Source organism: Podarcis cretensis, assembly GCF_951804945.1.
Source record: "Podarcis cretensis genome assembly, chromosome: 4".
Taxonomy (NCBI): domain Eukaryota; kingdom Metazoa; phylum Chordata; class Lepidosauria; order Squamata; family Lacertidae; genus Podarcis; species Podarcis cretensis.
The window spans coordinates 77,453,110-77,468,973 of NC_137173.1; the positions used below are offsets into that span (position 1 = coordinate 77,453,110).

The window sequence follows — 15,864 nt, forward strand, 5'->3', positions numbered from 1 at the left end:
GGCTATGAAAAAATATGATTTTGACAAACATTTCCCAAGCAGTTCTAATAGCATAATACATCTTAATTTGGCGGTAAAATGGCTAGTTTTTCCTGAGTTTGTGCTGCAGTAAGTTTATGGATGCTTTGAAAGCAGAACTGCTGAAGTAATACCTAATCTCTAGTGCCATCTGTTGGAAGATATAAAACACAACTTTCTTTTCAGTTTGCTCTGTACCAACACAGAATACTTCATGTTTATACAAAAATATCAGTCATCAGCTAACGGTGATTAAAAGCTCTGTGAGAAGAGTTGATCGTTTGGAGACAGAGTCCTGTACATACTTACCTTGGATTAAGCCCCACTGAAGATTGCTGAGTAATGTGGGTAGTTTATGCCTCGCATAACAAATATTTTAGGAACTAGGCACCGTGACAAAGTGAGGAAGTCCAAACTCTATAAAAAATGGAGATTCATCATTGGGCAATATACATGTGATGTAACAATTTATCATTTAGTACAAAAATGTCTGTGATTTATAACATGGCTAAACTACAAGGTTTGCTACCACCACAGGACTCTCGACACAATCACCTCAAACAGCCCTAGGAGTGGTTGGTAATGGTGTGAAAACTCCAATTGATAATCCATATAGCAAGTTGTTCTACAAGTGCCCTTTTAAAATGTGGGGTTTTTTTTGGGGGGGGGGTTATTGGTTGTTGTTTTTATTTTGATTATATATTTTTGTGGTTTTATATTTTGATTTTGTTCTGTGCACCACTCTGAGACCTCCGGGTATAAGGCGGTATATAAATTCAATTATTATTATTATTAATAATAGTGTAAACATTTCACAAGTGTAAATACTCAGCACATGGAAGCTGTTTGGAACAGCCTCTGTGTGGGATGTGCAATCTATAGACCAGCAATTATTTTGGCTGGAATAATGAGCAAATAGACAACAATAACTGAAGACAAGCAGAAAAGGTGGACATTCTTTTCCCTTTTATTTCCAGTTACCAACATTGTTATGTAACTCCAAGAGCTCTTAACTTTCAAGAGAACAATGCAAAGCCACTTTAAGCTGCCTTCAAACAAAGCACAATGCATCCCTGAGGGACTCTTTTTACAGATGTTCTTTGTCCCGAATGCTCCACAGATACGAGAAATGATTCCTAAATGTTTATTCTGCTACATCATGTAAGTAGTTAAGATTGTTTTCTGAGCTCGCAGTTTCAAAAGAAACTTTGCAGATCAGTTTTGAACTGTGAGCAGGTAAATGTTCATACGCACATTTCCCTAGGAATTGAGCCTCTTCCTGGACGGCACTAAAGCAAGCAAAGGTTCGCTTGGGCAGAGGTACTTAACCAGTTCCTGACTCACCACCTCTTTGCTCTGATCCCCATCTCACCACAGCTACTCTCACATGCTTTGAAATTCCAGCCTTAAATTTTATGACAAATGCAACTGGACTTTCATCTGGAGGGTGTGGAGAGTAAAAGCGGAAGAGGTGCAACCTGGAGTGCAGAAGCAGCAGGCAAGGAAAATGTTCAACATCATCCCTTGCCAACCGGCTTTTCAGGATGGTGAGGCCATCAAGGTTCATTTCCTTGCTTTTGCGTGCAATATGTAGTTAGGCCCTAAATAAATACGCTAAGAATTGCAGCCATAGTACAGATGACAGTTCTATCTTGCCTGTTTTGTAAATGTAACACATTTTCCCCCTTATCTGTTTTATTAAATGCTAAAAGATGCCTACACAACTTGTGACCCACTGGATTGAGTGCAGCCTACCAAGCGTTCTTTTTTTTGCTGCCTCCCTCAGATTGCGGTCTACAGTATGCATTCATTTTAATGGGACCAAGTTGTACAAGCCTGCACCAATGCCATTTTAACTAAAAAGCAGGTCATTATATTTCAGCTGGAGTTGATTGGACAATTGTTTCTATTTCAAGCAGCTGATCAAAAAGGGATGAATACAAAACAGGGACATCCCTATCTATGTATTTTTGAAGTGAGTTCCATCTACTTGTTTTCAAAAAGGCATACCGTTAGTTTATGGTTTGTGGCTCTTGAGGTTTGAGTTACATATAATACAGATTCCAGCTCCAATGCTCTCATGTTACATCACGTTATTACACTTGGTACCAAACCAAAGCTCCTGACAAACAAATGATCTCTCCTGACCAGGTAATTCCTTAAAGCCCCCAAACTCAACAACAAAATTGCCGCCAAGCAAGTTATAACTCTCTTCTAAATATGTGGCCGCTGTCACAAGCCTCCTTTAAGGATGTCTGCTGCAGAGAGCAGCCTTTCCCCATTCCTGTACTATTTCAAGTATAAAGTACACATGCATTCCTTGAAACACAACACTTCAGTAAACCATAATAAAGAGGAAAAGACTTGCTTAGAATGTCCTGTAGCAAAGGAGGAGGCAGGAAACTCCTTGAAAACCCCCAATATGGACTCTTCCTGCTTTTGAGTCTTTGCTGCGGCTTTGTAAACCCCACAGCTGATGACCCTGAGTGGTAGTATTCTTCCCAAGCCGAAAGCACATTCGTCATTAAGGTCCCCTTCCCCATTAAGTGTTCAGTGTTAGAATTGCTCCAAACCAAGATGGCACAACCAGTAGAACACCACCTTTAATAAATTGCATGTTAACTACAAATTCATTCCCTCTGCAAGCGTATACAAGGACCACAGCCCTGCAGAAAGTCCAAACCTTGCCCTGCATCTTCTGGCAACAATGTGTGAGGCTTGAAGGAAGTCTGCCCCACATTTTGAGATCTAACTGGACCACAGCAGAAACGGATAATATCTCTTCCATTCTCCTTTTTTCTTTTGGAATGACACCAGATACCTGGAGTCAGGTTCTAGTCCTATTGTCATACTTGTTTTAAAAAAAAACATACACCAGGATTTGAATCACAATTTAAAATTATCTGAATAGATGTAATGTTCAGCAGCTTTCCCTTTGCACTACAACCAGCAAGATTTCTTATTAGCTGTGTGAATTAACTCCCCTTCACCAGCCTCAAATTTACCTGTTAAGTTTACTGGTCAGGATGAAAGATAAGGGAACTGTTCTTTCCTTGACACTATAGTGTTTCGTTATAAAGCGTCCCAACAACAGTCATCCTGAACCCTTAACATTTTCATTTCTCTCAGTTGTGTTGCTTTTGTAAGTAGCAGCACTAACAGCTTATCTCATTTTAACTCTGGCACCCCTGATGACCGTGTATCGTGATTTGTTGAGGACCATGATGAGAACAGCTATAAATCCCAACAGGCCCCCGAGAATGGGGGGCCCACAAGGGCTGAACTCCTGGGCGATTCCCTGACAGAAGAGGGGAAAGTATGCGGCCGACGGCCGAGACCGACTGACCGACACCTATGAGCATACCACTGGCGTGGTCCCCTCCAAGGTCAGCTCGAGGTCAGTAATGCAAGTACGCCCGATGGTGGTCGAAAATGCTAAAAAGGTGGAGGACAGGACCACTGCCCATACGTTCTTCGAGAGAGAATATATCATCGTGAGCACGCAGGTGAAGATAGTGGACCGCAGTAAGATGGCGTAGGTGTTGTGCTTATATAGTCTTGTAATCGGTCCGAGCAGAAAGCCGGCAGCCACTCCAAGCGCGCTGCTGTAGCTTATGAGGTAACCGGTGAGTTTAGGTTTGATCCCAAACCTCTCTTCAAGTGCCAAGACAAAATTGCTATGGTAAAGCATGACTGCGATCGACATCAGTAGCCGTACCAGGAAGACGTCCCGCAGATCGGAACGGGTAATGCTGCGAATCCTCTTCAACACAGAGACAATCTGAGCCCAAGAGGTCTGGGGGTGTGTACTGTTCCTTGTGGCTTCGCGAGATAGAGGGTCCTTCTGCAAGCTGAGCTTTGCCACTGGTAAGGGACTGCCTTTTGCTGGGTTAATAATGCTCCAGTCGTTACCATGCTTTTTCTTTTCGAGCCATAGCAGTATCCAGAAAAGACCTGCAAAGGAAATTGAGACACCTTTACAAATCGAGGATGTGCTGCTGGTTTTCTAGAAATAACCTAGTGCCCATCGAAATGTATTACACAGGCCCGACGTAAGATGGAGCCAAACTTTGGGGGCAAGGCAGAGAAACTGTTGTGGGCAACATATGCATGCCACAACCAAGCGCACACTGCTACCTATTATATTGGAAATAAATACAAAAATTGTCCAGTAGCACCTTAGAGACCAACTAAGTTTGTTCTGGGTATAAGCTTTTGTGTGCATGCACACTTCTTTTTACCCAGAACAAACTTAGTTGGTCTCTAAGGTGCTACTGGACAATTTTTTTAATTTATTTTGACTGCGTCAGACCAACACGGCTGCCTACCTGAATCTATTACATTGGCTACAACAGAATGCTGCCTATGGAGATCTGACAATTACTTGTAGGGCAAATGGATGTCAATTGGCCAAAATGGCCCAGAGGACAAATGGAGAGGGTCTGTGAGGTTCCCCTTCCGTAATTGATGCAACTATTGCAGTTGGTCAATAAATACGCAAAAGACTGATAACAATAACAACATTTATATTGTAAAAGGAGGGGCATCAAGAGAAAAATATCAAGCAACATACCAGCATTCAAGATGAAAATGGAAGCACAGATGAAAGCTGTGATATAAAAGCCACCCTCGAGCTCTGTAAGGTAGCCTCCAACAACAGGCCCCAGAATGAAACCAATACTGGCAGCGGCGTTGAAATGTCCTATTACCCGGAGGCGGTCCTTCTCAGAAACCAAGTCAGAGATGAGAACTTTGGAAACTGAGTGTGTGTGTTTGAAAATACCTAGAAACGAACGAGAAATGTGTTTAGAGAAGAAATTTACTTAGAGAAGTGCAGATCCCAAACTGTCAAACCCATGTCATAAAGGCAGCAGAGAAGCAAAGAAAAGTTGAAAATGCAATAAATAAAACTATAATATCAGCCTTAAAAATATTGCAATTCATGGTTTCTATCACATTTTTATTCTGCCTTTCCCTCAAATCCTCACAAAGGCCCTGTGAGCAAGGTTCAGCTGAGCCTGCGTGCGACAGGTCCAAAAGTAACTAACCAGCCTCCTGACTGAGTGAAGATTTGAACCCGGATCTCCCTGGTGCCCTTTACTCACTAGGATGTACTTTTTGCAACTGACTGCTATTTCTGTTCTTGTTTAGAGATTTCCTATACCTTTAGCAAACAGCCGGCGGGAGATACTTTGCAATGTTGCTAGCTTTACTACAAGGCTGGAGGACAAGATGCTCCCACTTTGCTAACCCATGACGCCATAATGAAATTAAAAGGTTGCATTTTGGGAACTTTTGACTGTAACAACAACAACAAAAAATGTAAGCTACCCTAGGAAGGTTTTTTTGAAGGATAAAGCTATCCTAAAAGTAAGAACAGCCCTACACTGAATAATTCTATCACTCATAGCAAGAATGGGCATACCATGGCCCTCGTTTCAAATCTTGTCCCCTTAATTAAAATGGGAGAAATATAGCTTTCCCACTGGGGAAAAACGGTATTAAAAGTGCTTAACTGGCTCTATTACATATAATGCATTTAACTCTTCAGAATTTGTGCTTCTCAGAAGTAAGAGGAATGAACTATGCTATGATTATCCACTACTGATTGAAAGATGAACTGAGCTCGGGTATGAATAGCCAAGCAGCTACTTACCCACAAAAATCCGGGCAACAGCAAATAAAACCACATTGCTGGAGACACTAAGCATAAAATAACCCAATGCGCTGAAGATAATGCAGACAAGTAGGCAATAAGGTCTTCCCACCACATCACTCCAGGATCCCTGGATAATACAGAAGGAGCCTGTTCAAATCAACACAGCTGCCTACTTCCTATTTCCATGGAATTATAAATAACACTAATTAAAGGGGTGGGGTTGTTGCTCAACCCTTTTCATTAATGCGTTCTGATAATAATTTCACTCTCTTAACATAGTGTGACAATAACAGTTAAGCTAAATAAAGAAGTTGATATTTTAGATAGATAGTGGCACTGACTAGTACTGAGCACGGGTATGATTACAAACGTAAAAATGTGTTTTGTGATATCTGGTTTGAACAAGCAATTTCTGCTTGGGTTGGTGTTGGTGTTGGAGCTATAGAAAAGGAGGGGGAGACATAAACATTTGGTTATAGGCTGGGATTAAGGGGGGGGGGAGGAAGAACCTAAATGCCACCATTTAGGGACCCCATCCTGTAAAAGCTAAAGAACCGCATGGCATTTCCCTGATGTATTAGATAATTTTCTAGAACTGCAGTAACAACAATAAATAAGTAAAGTCCAGCTACAGAAAGGGCCGCTTCTTATTTTGAAGTACATGCGGAAATTTCAAAATTAATCTGAAGTAATTGTTTAATTACTCTGTTATCTCCAAAAATGAAGGCAGCCCAAGAGGCTACCTATAATGCACAACAAATTGCTTTTGAAATTGAGGAGTTTCAAATACAGTTTGCCATATGGTGGTCATTTGCTGAACAACAATGGAAGCTCCCCTACGTTTGTTTAGCAGACAGGGGTCCACTGTCCCTCAGACCTTGTCAGGGTCCGGAATATATTTTGGAAAAAGAAAATGAACGAATTCCTATGCCCCACAAATTACCCAGAGATGCATTTAGAATAAAAGGACACATTCTACTCATGTAAAAACACGCTGATTCTCGGACCGTCCACGGGCCAGATTTAGAAGGTGATTCAGGTGGATCCGGACCCCAGGCCTTCGTTTGCCTACCCATGGAGCTCTGTCACTATGCATCCCACTCAAAAAATACACTTTTAATTTGATCAGTTTTTATCACATCACATCACTTCCACAGCATATGTATGTATTGTCGCACTAACCTTATGGGACAGGCTCAGCTGAGAGATACTGACTTACTCACAGCGACCCAATAAGCTAAAGGGTTCAACAAGAAATTGAAGCTGGAATGCCTGTATTTAAATACAACATTCTATCTACTGCATCACACTATTCCAGACATTAAAAATGGTGACCAAACTTACCACTAAGGTACTGGAAATGAGCTGCAGAACGCCATATAAAGATCCTAAAAGTGAAGGAAGCATTTTTAAAAATCAGAGTAGAATTATAACTTCATAGACTTTCTTTTTTAAAAAACCTTTATGTATGCAGTTCTAACTTTTATTTACGCAATTTACCAGCTTTTATACACACATCTTATGTTATCCACCACTTAGCTCTTTTCCTAAGACTTCCCAATCCATCTCTCTGTGACATTCTAGGGAAATCTGGATCTGAGGCATATCCTGATATTTCACCCATTATCATCTCAAGTCTTCCTTTTTTGATGTTATCTGCTACTCATATGTTAACTCCTACTTGTAGGTTAAATTGCATATTGTACCCTCTAAAATAATCTCCAAAACACCTCCACTCTTCTCTTTAACTCATCCTTATTCCTTAGTTTCCTGGTCATGGTTACTAGTTCTATGTATTCTATCAATTTGTTCTGCCAAATTTCTTTTGTGGGTATCTCTTCTCCTGTTCCCCATTTGTTTGCATATACGGTACTATTTTAGCTGGCGCGGTTGCGTACAAAAAAATATTGAGTGCCTTTTGCAGATTTTCAATGAAGGGGGAAAATATATCCTGACTTGTTCCAGCTACAAACTTTGGCTCACTGACTCTTCCGGCTAGGAAATTTAAAAACAAAATAAAAAAATAGGAAAAATCCCACCATTTAGTGAGTCTGTGTCAAAGACAGATGAAAGAAGAGGTATGAAAAACTCACTGAAAGAAGCCAAGGTATGCCTTATATTTTCTGCAATACTTGGGATATGATGCCAGACAAATCTGTGTGGGGTTACCTTCCCACAAATTCATGTGGGAAACTTGAATCCACTGCTTGAGCCCAATGGAACTCTGCAGCCGTGGAACATTGAACCAATCAGGAACAGTCTATGAAGCAATGCCATTTTAACACACCTTTCCCAACATGGTGCCCATCAGATTTAGAGACAGCAACTCCCATTAACCCAGTTTAACATGGTCAAGGGCCAGGGTTGGTGGGAGTTGCAGTTCAACAACACCTGGAGGGCCACAACTTATCTGTCCTTGATTCAGACATGGGCGGCAGATGGCAGCTGATCTTAAGAGGCCACGACAGGATGCCGTTTGTACTGGGCAAGTACAGTGCATAGTTACATATACTAAAGGCCAGAATTGTGCACAGCAAAACTTCAGAACTTTCAGAACTTTGAGAAATAGCATGTTTCTAAATTTTACTAAAAGAAACGCTTCCAGATATATCATTTTTGTTTGAATTTGGAAAAAGGCCATTAAAGCGTATCACCTGTCTACTAGCAACAAGGAACTGCATGAAGGCAAGCACATGGAATTCCACAAATGTGAGAGCAAATTGGTGGAGGAGGGATGGAGCAAACATAGCACAAAACGAAGCAATCACAAGAAAAAGGAAGTCCCCCTTCTCTGTATGCAGCATACAAATCAGCAGGCTGCTGCAGGCTGGTAACTTTTGTAGGTTTATTTATGAGACAAGTTTAATTCGGATCAGAGTTCTCTTTGGTGGCAATGCAATGGAACGGTATAGTAGACTGGAGGTTTTACAGTAAAGTAAAAACTCATTGGCATGTATTTGAACACAATAAAGGCAAACCACTGACATTCTTACTGTGTAATTAAGTGATTGCAATGTGTTGAGTCCTTAGTTATAAACTCAGGGTTTGATTTGGGGGTCTCCTGATGCTGACATGCATAAAGTAGTTTGGAATAATTCACTTTGACTTGCACATGGGAATATAAATAGTGTGAAAACAGTGGTGAGAAAGAAAAAAAGAAACCGTCTTCAATAAGTTAGAGCACAGGTACATCAGTGCAAATTACTGGAATAGGTTCAGGAGAAAAAGAAGCATTTCTTCACATAAAACATACAAATTTCATTATCATAAGCTGTGGTGATGGCCATCAACTAAGCATACTCCAGCTGCGATGCTAAGGAAGGGGAGGCAAGCCCCAGAGATTGATTGCCTTAGACAAAGCTCTCATCAGGGCTCTTATCAGCAGAGTGGAAACAAAGGCAGAGGAGCACTTTTGCATTTTTCTGCGCTTTTTCTGGTTGTAGATTTTTTAAACCAACCAACCAACCATTTCCTTCCCTCTGGAAACTGTAAGAAATTCACAAAGTTTTCTAAATATCTTCCCAGTTTGGGAACATCCTGTGTTGCTAATATGGTTTGGATCCAGGCCAATTCTTGGTCTTGCCCAACATGCCCCCAAACTGTTTCCAACTCCCCCCCACCTGCCTTTGGCTCTACCAATGCCAGAGCTCTGGTGGTAGTTAGATGTTTCTACAAAAGGGAGGATCCAACATTGGCTCTGAAGTTAGAGGTGGAGTTCTGAGATATTATATGACTCCCAGCATGTTCTCGGTAGGATTCTTCCTTACAGATTTAATATCTAAACAGCAGTTGTAGTGGATTTACCCCCTATGGTATAATTAAGCCCAGCTTCTTCCTGCCTTACTAGTAACGTAATGCAAAATGTAAATGACAACTGGTTTAGTCATTAGACTTTCTGTTTCTTTTATGATAATCACAAAGGGTGATATCCAACTATGTAATGCTCAGAGAAGACCCACTGAAATAAAGGAACTTGCCCACGTGACTTTAGTGTGTGGGCAGCTGGTATGGGAGGGAAGGTATTCCTTCAAATACTTAGGTCCCAACCTATTTAGGGCTTTAAAAAGCACCAGCACTTTAAACTGGGCCCAGAAGTCAATAGGCAGCCAGAGAAGTTCTACGGTTGGCAAGAAATGATGCAAGTAAATAATCAAAACTCTGGTCAGCACAACCTGCACTAACTGAAGTTTCAGAACCATTTTCATAGAGAACACAGTGTATAAGAAGAAGAAAAAGAAGAAGAGTTTGGATTTGATATCCCGCCTTTCACTCCCTTTAAGGAATCTCAAAGCAGCTAACATTCTCCTTTCCCTTCCTCCCCCATAAGAAACACTCTGTGAGGTGAGTGGGGCTGAGAGACTTCAGAGAAGTGTGACTAGCCCAAGGTCACCCAGCAGCTGCATGTGGAGGAGTGGAGACGCGAACCTGGTTCCCCAGATTACGAGACTACCGCTCTTAACCACTACACCACACTGGCTCCCACACTGTATAATGCTTTGCAATACTTCAGGGGGGATGTAACAAGCGTATGGGTAACTATGGCCAGACTATCTCCGTCCAGAAGTCTCAGCTGGACACACCAACCCAAACTGCTGAAAGGCGCTCTGTGCTAAAGGCTTTCAAGTAAGTCAGTTGTTCAAGAGCCAGCCTTGTGATGTCACAGACAGACTTTCAAGAAAAGGCCCTCACTGCTGGCTGCTTAGCAGGGTATAGGGAAGTCTTTCATTTTCTACCCCCAGGTCCATTAACAACTGTTGCTAACTTAAATGACAACTTGCACATTTTTATACCGGAGGCTTCTGAGTGAGACCCTGCTGCTTCGGACTGGCTGGTTTCCACAGCCTTTTGCTGAAAAGGAGGGCACACTTCCTCCAATTGCTTACAAGGTTAGATGACGTGCTCACCTACCACTCCTGCAACTGTTGGGCTTGCTCCTATAGACTTGATGTGAAGGCTTAATAAGGGGACAATCATGCTGACACCAAAGAAATCCTGGAAACAGACAACACAGATTTTCAGCGACTTAAGCATATATATATACCCAGGCCAGTTATGCACTGTGATGTACAGTTATGTATTGTCACTGTAATTTCACACCAACTTTTGCACAACACAGAAACCTATTATGTTGTGGAATCACTTGCTTTTGCTTCACGTTCTATTGTTGCATCCCAAGGAAAAGACCTGTCCCGGTAATATAAAACAAATATGACTACACTTGCTTATAAAACTCCCATTTAAGGAACACCTCTGGACTATGGGGGTGGGGAGGGTGTGCGAATTATGTGGCATGGTTGCTGAATGTAGTGTGTACACCTAATGGTGTACGCCATTAGGATTTTAGGCCTGAAGGAACTCTTCAAGACAGCATTGTGCATCATTTCACTTACAGATGTGATAAACTAGCCCTACTGCATCTGAGAGCAGGGGGCTGTCCTGCTCATTCTGCAGTGGCATGGTCCTGGACATGTGCCCCCCAAATCATCCCTGGTGGTACCACTGTACCATTTGATTAATTTTCAGTTACAATCCAATAATACCCTTATTATAACACCATATTATAATACAATTACTAATACCAATCATTCAAATGCCGAATTACATAACTGAGGTGCCCCCCTGCCCCGCATGCTAGATTTGATGGTTTGATGACTTTTCTTTACAGTGGTGCCTCGCAAGACGAAATTAATCTGTTCCGCAAGTCTCTTCGTCTTGCGGTTTTTTCATCTTGCGAAGCAACGGCTTAGCGGCTTTCAGAAAAAGGAAACAAACTCTCAAGAACACGCAACACGTTTCGTCTTGCGAAGCAAGCCCATAGGGAAATTCGTCTTGTGGAACGACTCAAAAAACAGAAAACTCTTTCGTCTAGTGAGTTTTTCGTCTTACGAAGCATTCGCCTTGCGGGGCACCACTGTATTTCTGTGTTCCAAACGGCCGTGTACATTTGGTGCTCATGGTCATAGCTGTCAACCTTCCCTTTTTTGCGGGAAATTCCCTTATTCCAGCGCCGTTTCCCGCTGCTATCCCGGATTGTTAGATATCCCGTAGACTGTCCCAGGGACAGGTGAGGCTGCTGATCCCTTATTTTCAAATCTGAAAGTTGACAGCTATGCTTATGGCATGTGCGCATGCACACGAAAGCTCATACCAATAAACTTGGTTGGTCTCTTGGAAGGAATTTTATTTTTTATTTTGTTCCTAAAACATTGCCATCCCTAGCCAGCAGTCAGGGACGATGGGGGAAACTGTAGTCCAAAAGCAGGTGGGAGGCCCAAGTTTGGGGGAAGAAAAGACTGTTTTTTTAGTGGCAGGATTTATAGCTGGCGAGGAGCCAGCCGTGCAGTGCGCGCGCGCGCCTCTGAACATGTGCAGAGTGCATTCTCCTCGGTAGGCACGAGTTCAAGGGGGGGTGTTTTTTCTGAGAGAGGTCTCTCCCCGACCCCCTCAGGGGGCTTCGCCTGCCGGCCTCGGGGTCTCCCCCGGCCTCCTTGCCCGCCGAGGCCCAGCTCACCAGGAAGCCCACGGCGTAGAGGCAGAGGACGAAGCGGCTGGGCCAGGCGACCCCTCCGCCGCCGCGCAAGGACGACGTCGACGGCACCGAGGGCATCCGCAGCGGCGTCGCCGCCACTACCACCTCCTCTTCGGCCGACTCCGCCCCCGTCTCGGCCCCCTGCGCGGCGAAGGGGCCGCCCAGCAGCGCCGGCGGCCCCCGGTCCCTGCCGCGCCTCCCACTCGCCATGCGAGGGCGGAGGAGCCGCGGGGACCAGGAAACGGGGAGACACAACCGGCGCAGCGGCCGGGAGAACAGCGGGGAGGCTCCGCCGGGGAGCGGCAGCCGCTCCGCCCCGCCCCCGGGAGGCGGGGCCTAAGAGAAGTTCCGCGCCTACGCAGCGCTCGCTCGGCGTTCTGAGGGGAATCGTCATTCGCTTGTGAGGAGAGGGAAGGAGAGGATGGGCGGGGCATATAGCCTCGACAGGGCTTTTTGCCGAACTTGGGTCGCATAACCTCCCATCATCCCCGACTACCGGTCCTGCTAGCTAAAGGGACGATGGGAGTTGTAGTCCGGTGTTGCCTCAAACGTGGAGCTTCCCCCCTCGTTGAGCTACAACTCCCATCGTCCCTGTCCTGGTCGCTAGGGATGATGGGAGTTGTAGTCTCTGGAGAACCCCACGTTGGGCTAAATAAGGTTGGACTCAGTGACTATCGTCATCCCTTCCAGCGCTAAAGTTCTGTGACAGAAATACTTTCCCCTTCAGCCTTTTGTAAAATAATAATAATAATAATAACTCTCTCACAGCTTTGTGACATTTCGGCTTGATGACCTAATAAAGTTGGCTTTGGAGTGTTTTCTCAAATCCATTATCCTGATTTTTGATTAAAGAAAAAGGGAGTATTTATCCTCATGGATTATATATCAAACTGCAAGATTTTTAGTGGGGGCAATTAGAATAAGATCTATTATTTGATTGTGGATGTAAAACCCCAAAATGTATATTCTGTAGTTAAGTTTTTACCTCTGTATTCAGTACATTTTATTTTATTTTATTGCTGATGCAAATAAAGATTCTTATGATTCTGATTCAAACTGTGATCAAAGAAGAACCCCTTGTTCTTCTGGATGGTAATAGAAATGTGTTAAGGAATGTGGTTGGTGTGCATAGGTCATAGCTCTCTTACTAGGCATGACCTCTTGACATTACTGGTTCCTTTTCTGAAGCTTGACTCTGTCACGAGCTCACTGTATACATTTTTTTTTAAAGAAAGCACATTTAAAGTGCCCCCACCACATAACCCTAGCAATTGTTGTTTACCCTGCACAGAGCTACAGTTCTCAGCACCATTAACAAACCCCAGTTCCCAGGATTTTTGGGGTGGGGGTGAACTGGCTTTAAATGCATGGCGTTTAGGCAGCCTGGGCAATTGCAATCTGGGCCAGTGCCGGATTTATGTATAAGCTAAACAAGCTATAGCTTAGGGCCCCACTCTCTTGGGGCCCCCAAAAAATTAAAGAAAAAACAATAACCCTGGATGTACATTTCCAAAACATAAGATTAAAAAACAAATAAAATAAAATCTACATATAGCAACAGTGTTTTGTGCTGTGTAGGCTGCTATTTGTTATGTGCAAATAGTTTAGATACTAATTAGGTCCATAAATTGTTGTTGTTTAGTCGTGTCCGACTCTTCGTGACCCCATGGACCAGAGCACGCCAGGCACTCCTGTCTTCCACTGCCTCCCGCAGTTTGGTCAAACTCATGCAGGTAGCTTCGAGAACACTGTCCAACCATCTCGTCCTCTGTCGTCCCCTTCTCCTTGTGCCCTCCATCTTTCCCAACATCAGGGTCTTTTCCAGGAAGTCTTCTCATGAGGTGGCCATGGTATTAGAGCCTCAGCTTCACAATCTGTCCTTCCAGTGAGCACTCAGGGCTGATTTCCTTCAGAATGGATAGGTTTGATCTTCTTGCAGTCCATGGGACTCTCAAGAGTCTCCTCCAGCACCATAATTCAAAAGCATCAATTCTTCGGCGATCGGCCTCCTTATGGTCCAGCTCTCACTTCCATACATCACTACTGGGAAAACCAATGCTTTAACTATACGGACCTTTGTTGGCAAGGTGATGTCTCTGCTTTTTTTATATGTCCATAAATTACCATATAGCATATATTCAACACAAAAAACAGTGACAATTTCTTGTTGACAAAGGACAGCTGGACATATAAAGGACCTCATTACCTTCAGTCCTCATCAAACCTAAATCCGGTCCTGACTGGATGCCGAGCAAAGCGGTATTGTGAACATATCCGCAGTCTGGATACAATTTATGATGTTCAGTTGAGCTTTCTTCAACATAAGCCTGCATATAGGATTGCAACGGAAAGATAGGCACAATATGCCAGATCGAACCCCAGGAAACGCAAAGTGTGTGTATGGTTAACCAAACATATATTTGGCCCAGTAACTTCTCCATTAAGAAAAAAAATCTGAATCTTAAAAGATTTTATCTTTATCAGGGGAGCGAATAATTGTTTCCATAAGGCTGGAGGCCATGGCTGTAAAGGCTACAATTTATTTCTTACAATGAAACATCAGGGCTTAATTTTAGTGTAAGAGATGCCACTGCGAGATTTCCCACAAAGATTCATGAGGTGGGCAGTGTTTATTTTGTTAGTTTCATAAGCAAAACGTATGAAACAGCGACCTCTGAAAGTGAATTGCACAGCTTTCGAAGAATGGAATTCTAAAAGTTTTACAAAATGGCAGGACGTGGGCGGTAGGTAGAGGGTAACTGTGGTGGACATTGTAGGAGAGTCAAAGGAAGTTGTTTTGGTCCCCCCCCCCCCGCCACCGCAAGTTTATTGCAATTGTACGTTCCGTTTCCTAAAAGGTCTAAACTTTCACAAAGGTGAAAAAAAACATTACCATCACTTCCACTGATTCAGGGACACTGAATATGCCTGAAATTCTCTTATTTAGATATTCAATATATATATTTATATGTAACAAAGCAGTTAACACATGTGGGCCTTAGAGAGGTTTAAATTTGAGGCATAGTTTTGACGTGAAATAGAAAAAGGATTCTGAAATGTGGCTAAAAAGCTGAATGTCTTTGTCCTTTATATCAGAGGTCACTATTATGGTGCTCAGAAACCTTTGCGTCCACAGAGGTCTTCAGTAGCACCTACAGGGTCCCGCCTCTCCACTGTTTCCCTTCTGATTTGGCCTGAAGGAAGGACATTGCCACCAATGGAATAGCTTGTTGGGCATGCATGTTTGCCAATGACTGCTTCTCCTTTTTTTTAGCAAATGCGCCAAGTCTACTGGTGCTGGTTCTGCTGCTATGAAGTAGACTCTAGCTATGGGTTTGGGATTAAGGCATAAAATTTCCTTTTCTGGGGGTGGGGTGGGAGGGTGGGTGGAGCAAGAGGTTGATAGATTGTCACTTTTTAAAAATTTATTAATTTATTTAACATAATTAATGTAATCAAAATATTGCAATACATACAGACACACCGACATACATACATACATATTTCAGATAAGCACACACATATGAAAAAAGAACAAAGGAGACAAAAAAAAAAGAAAAAGAAAAAGAAAAAATGGAAAGAAAAAAAGAAGAAGAAAAGTTGGAAGAATTTCTTCCAAATTTATTCCACAAATATCTCAATATGAAAATATTAATAA

The 15,864-nt window shown here is 42.8% G+C and overlaps 1 protein-coding gene and 1 long non-coding RNA gene across 2 annotated transcripts in view; both read right to left on the reverse strand.

Moving 5' to 3' along the window:
* Positions 1-15,864, reverse strand: part of LOC307214442 — a 565,797-nt gene that overhangs the window by 15,298 nt on the left and 534,635 nt on the right. The gene's annotated exons all lie outside the window — the stretch shown is intronic.
* MFSD9 (major facilitator superfamily domain containing 9) lies at positions 970-12,493 on the reverse strand. Its single transcript, XM_079972852.1, is given in 8 exon segments — positions 970-3,316; positions 3,318-3,403; positions 3,406-3,972; positions 4,592-4,801; positions 5,675-5,804; positions 7,022-7,065; positions 10,582-10,669; positions 12,189-12,493. Coding segments are annotated over 8 exon segments (1,488 nt in total). The 5' UTR covers positions 12,417-12,493; the 3' UTR covers positions 970-3,181.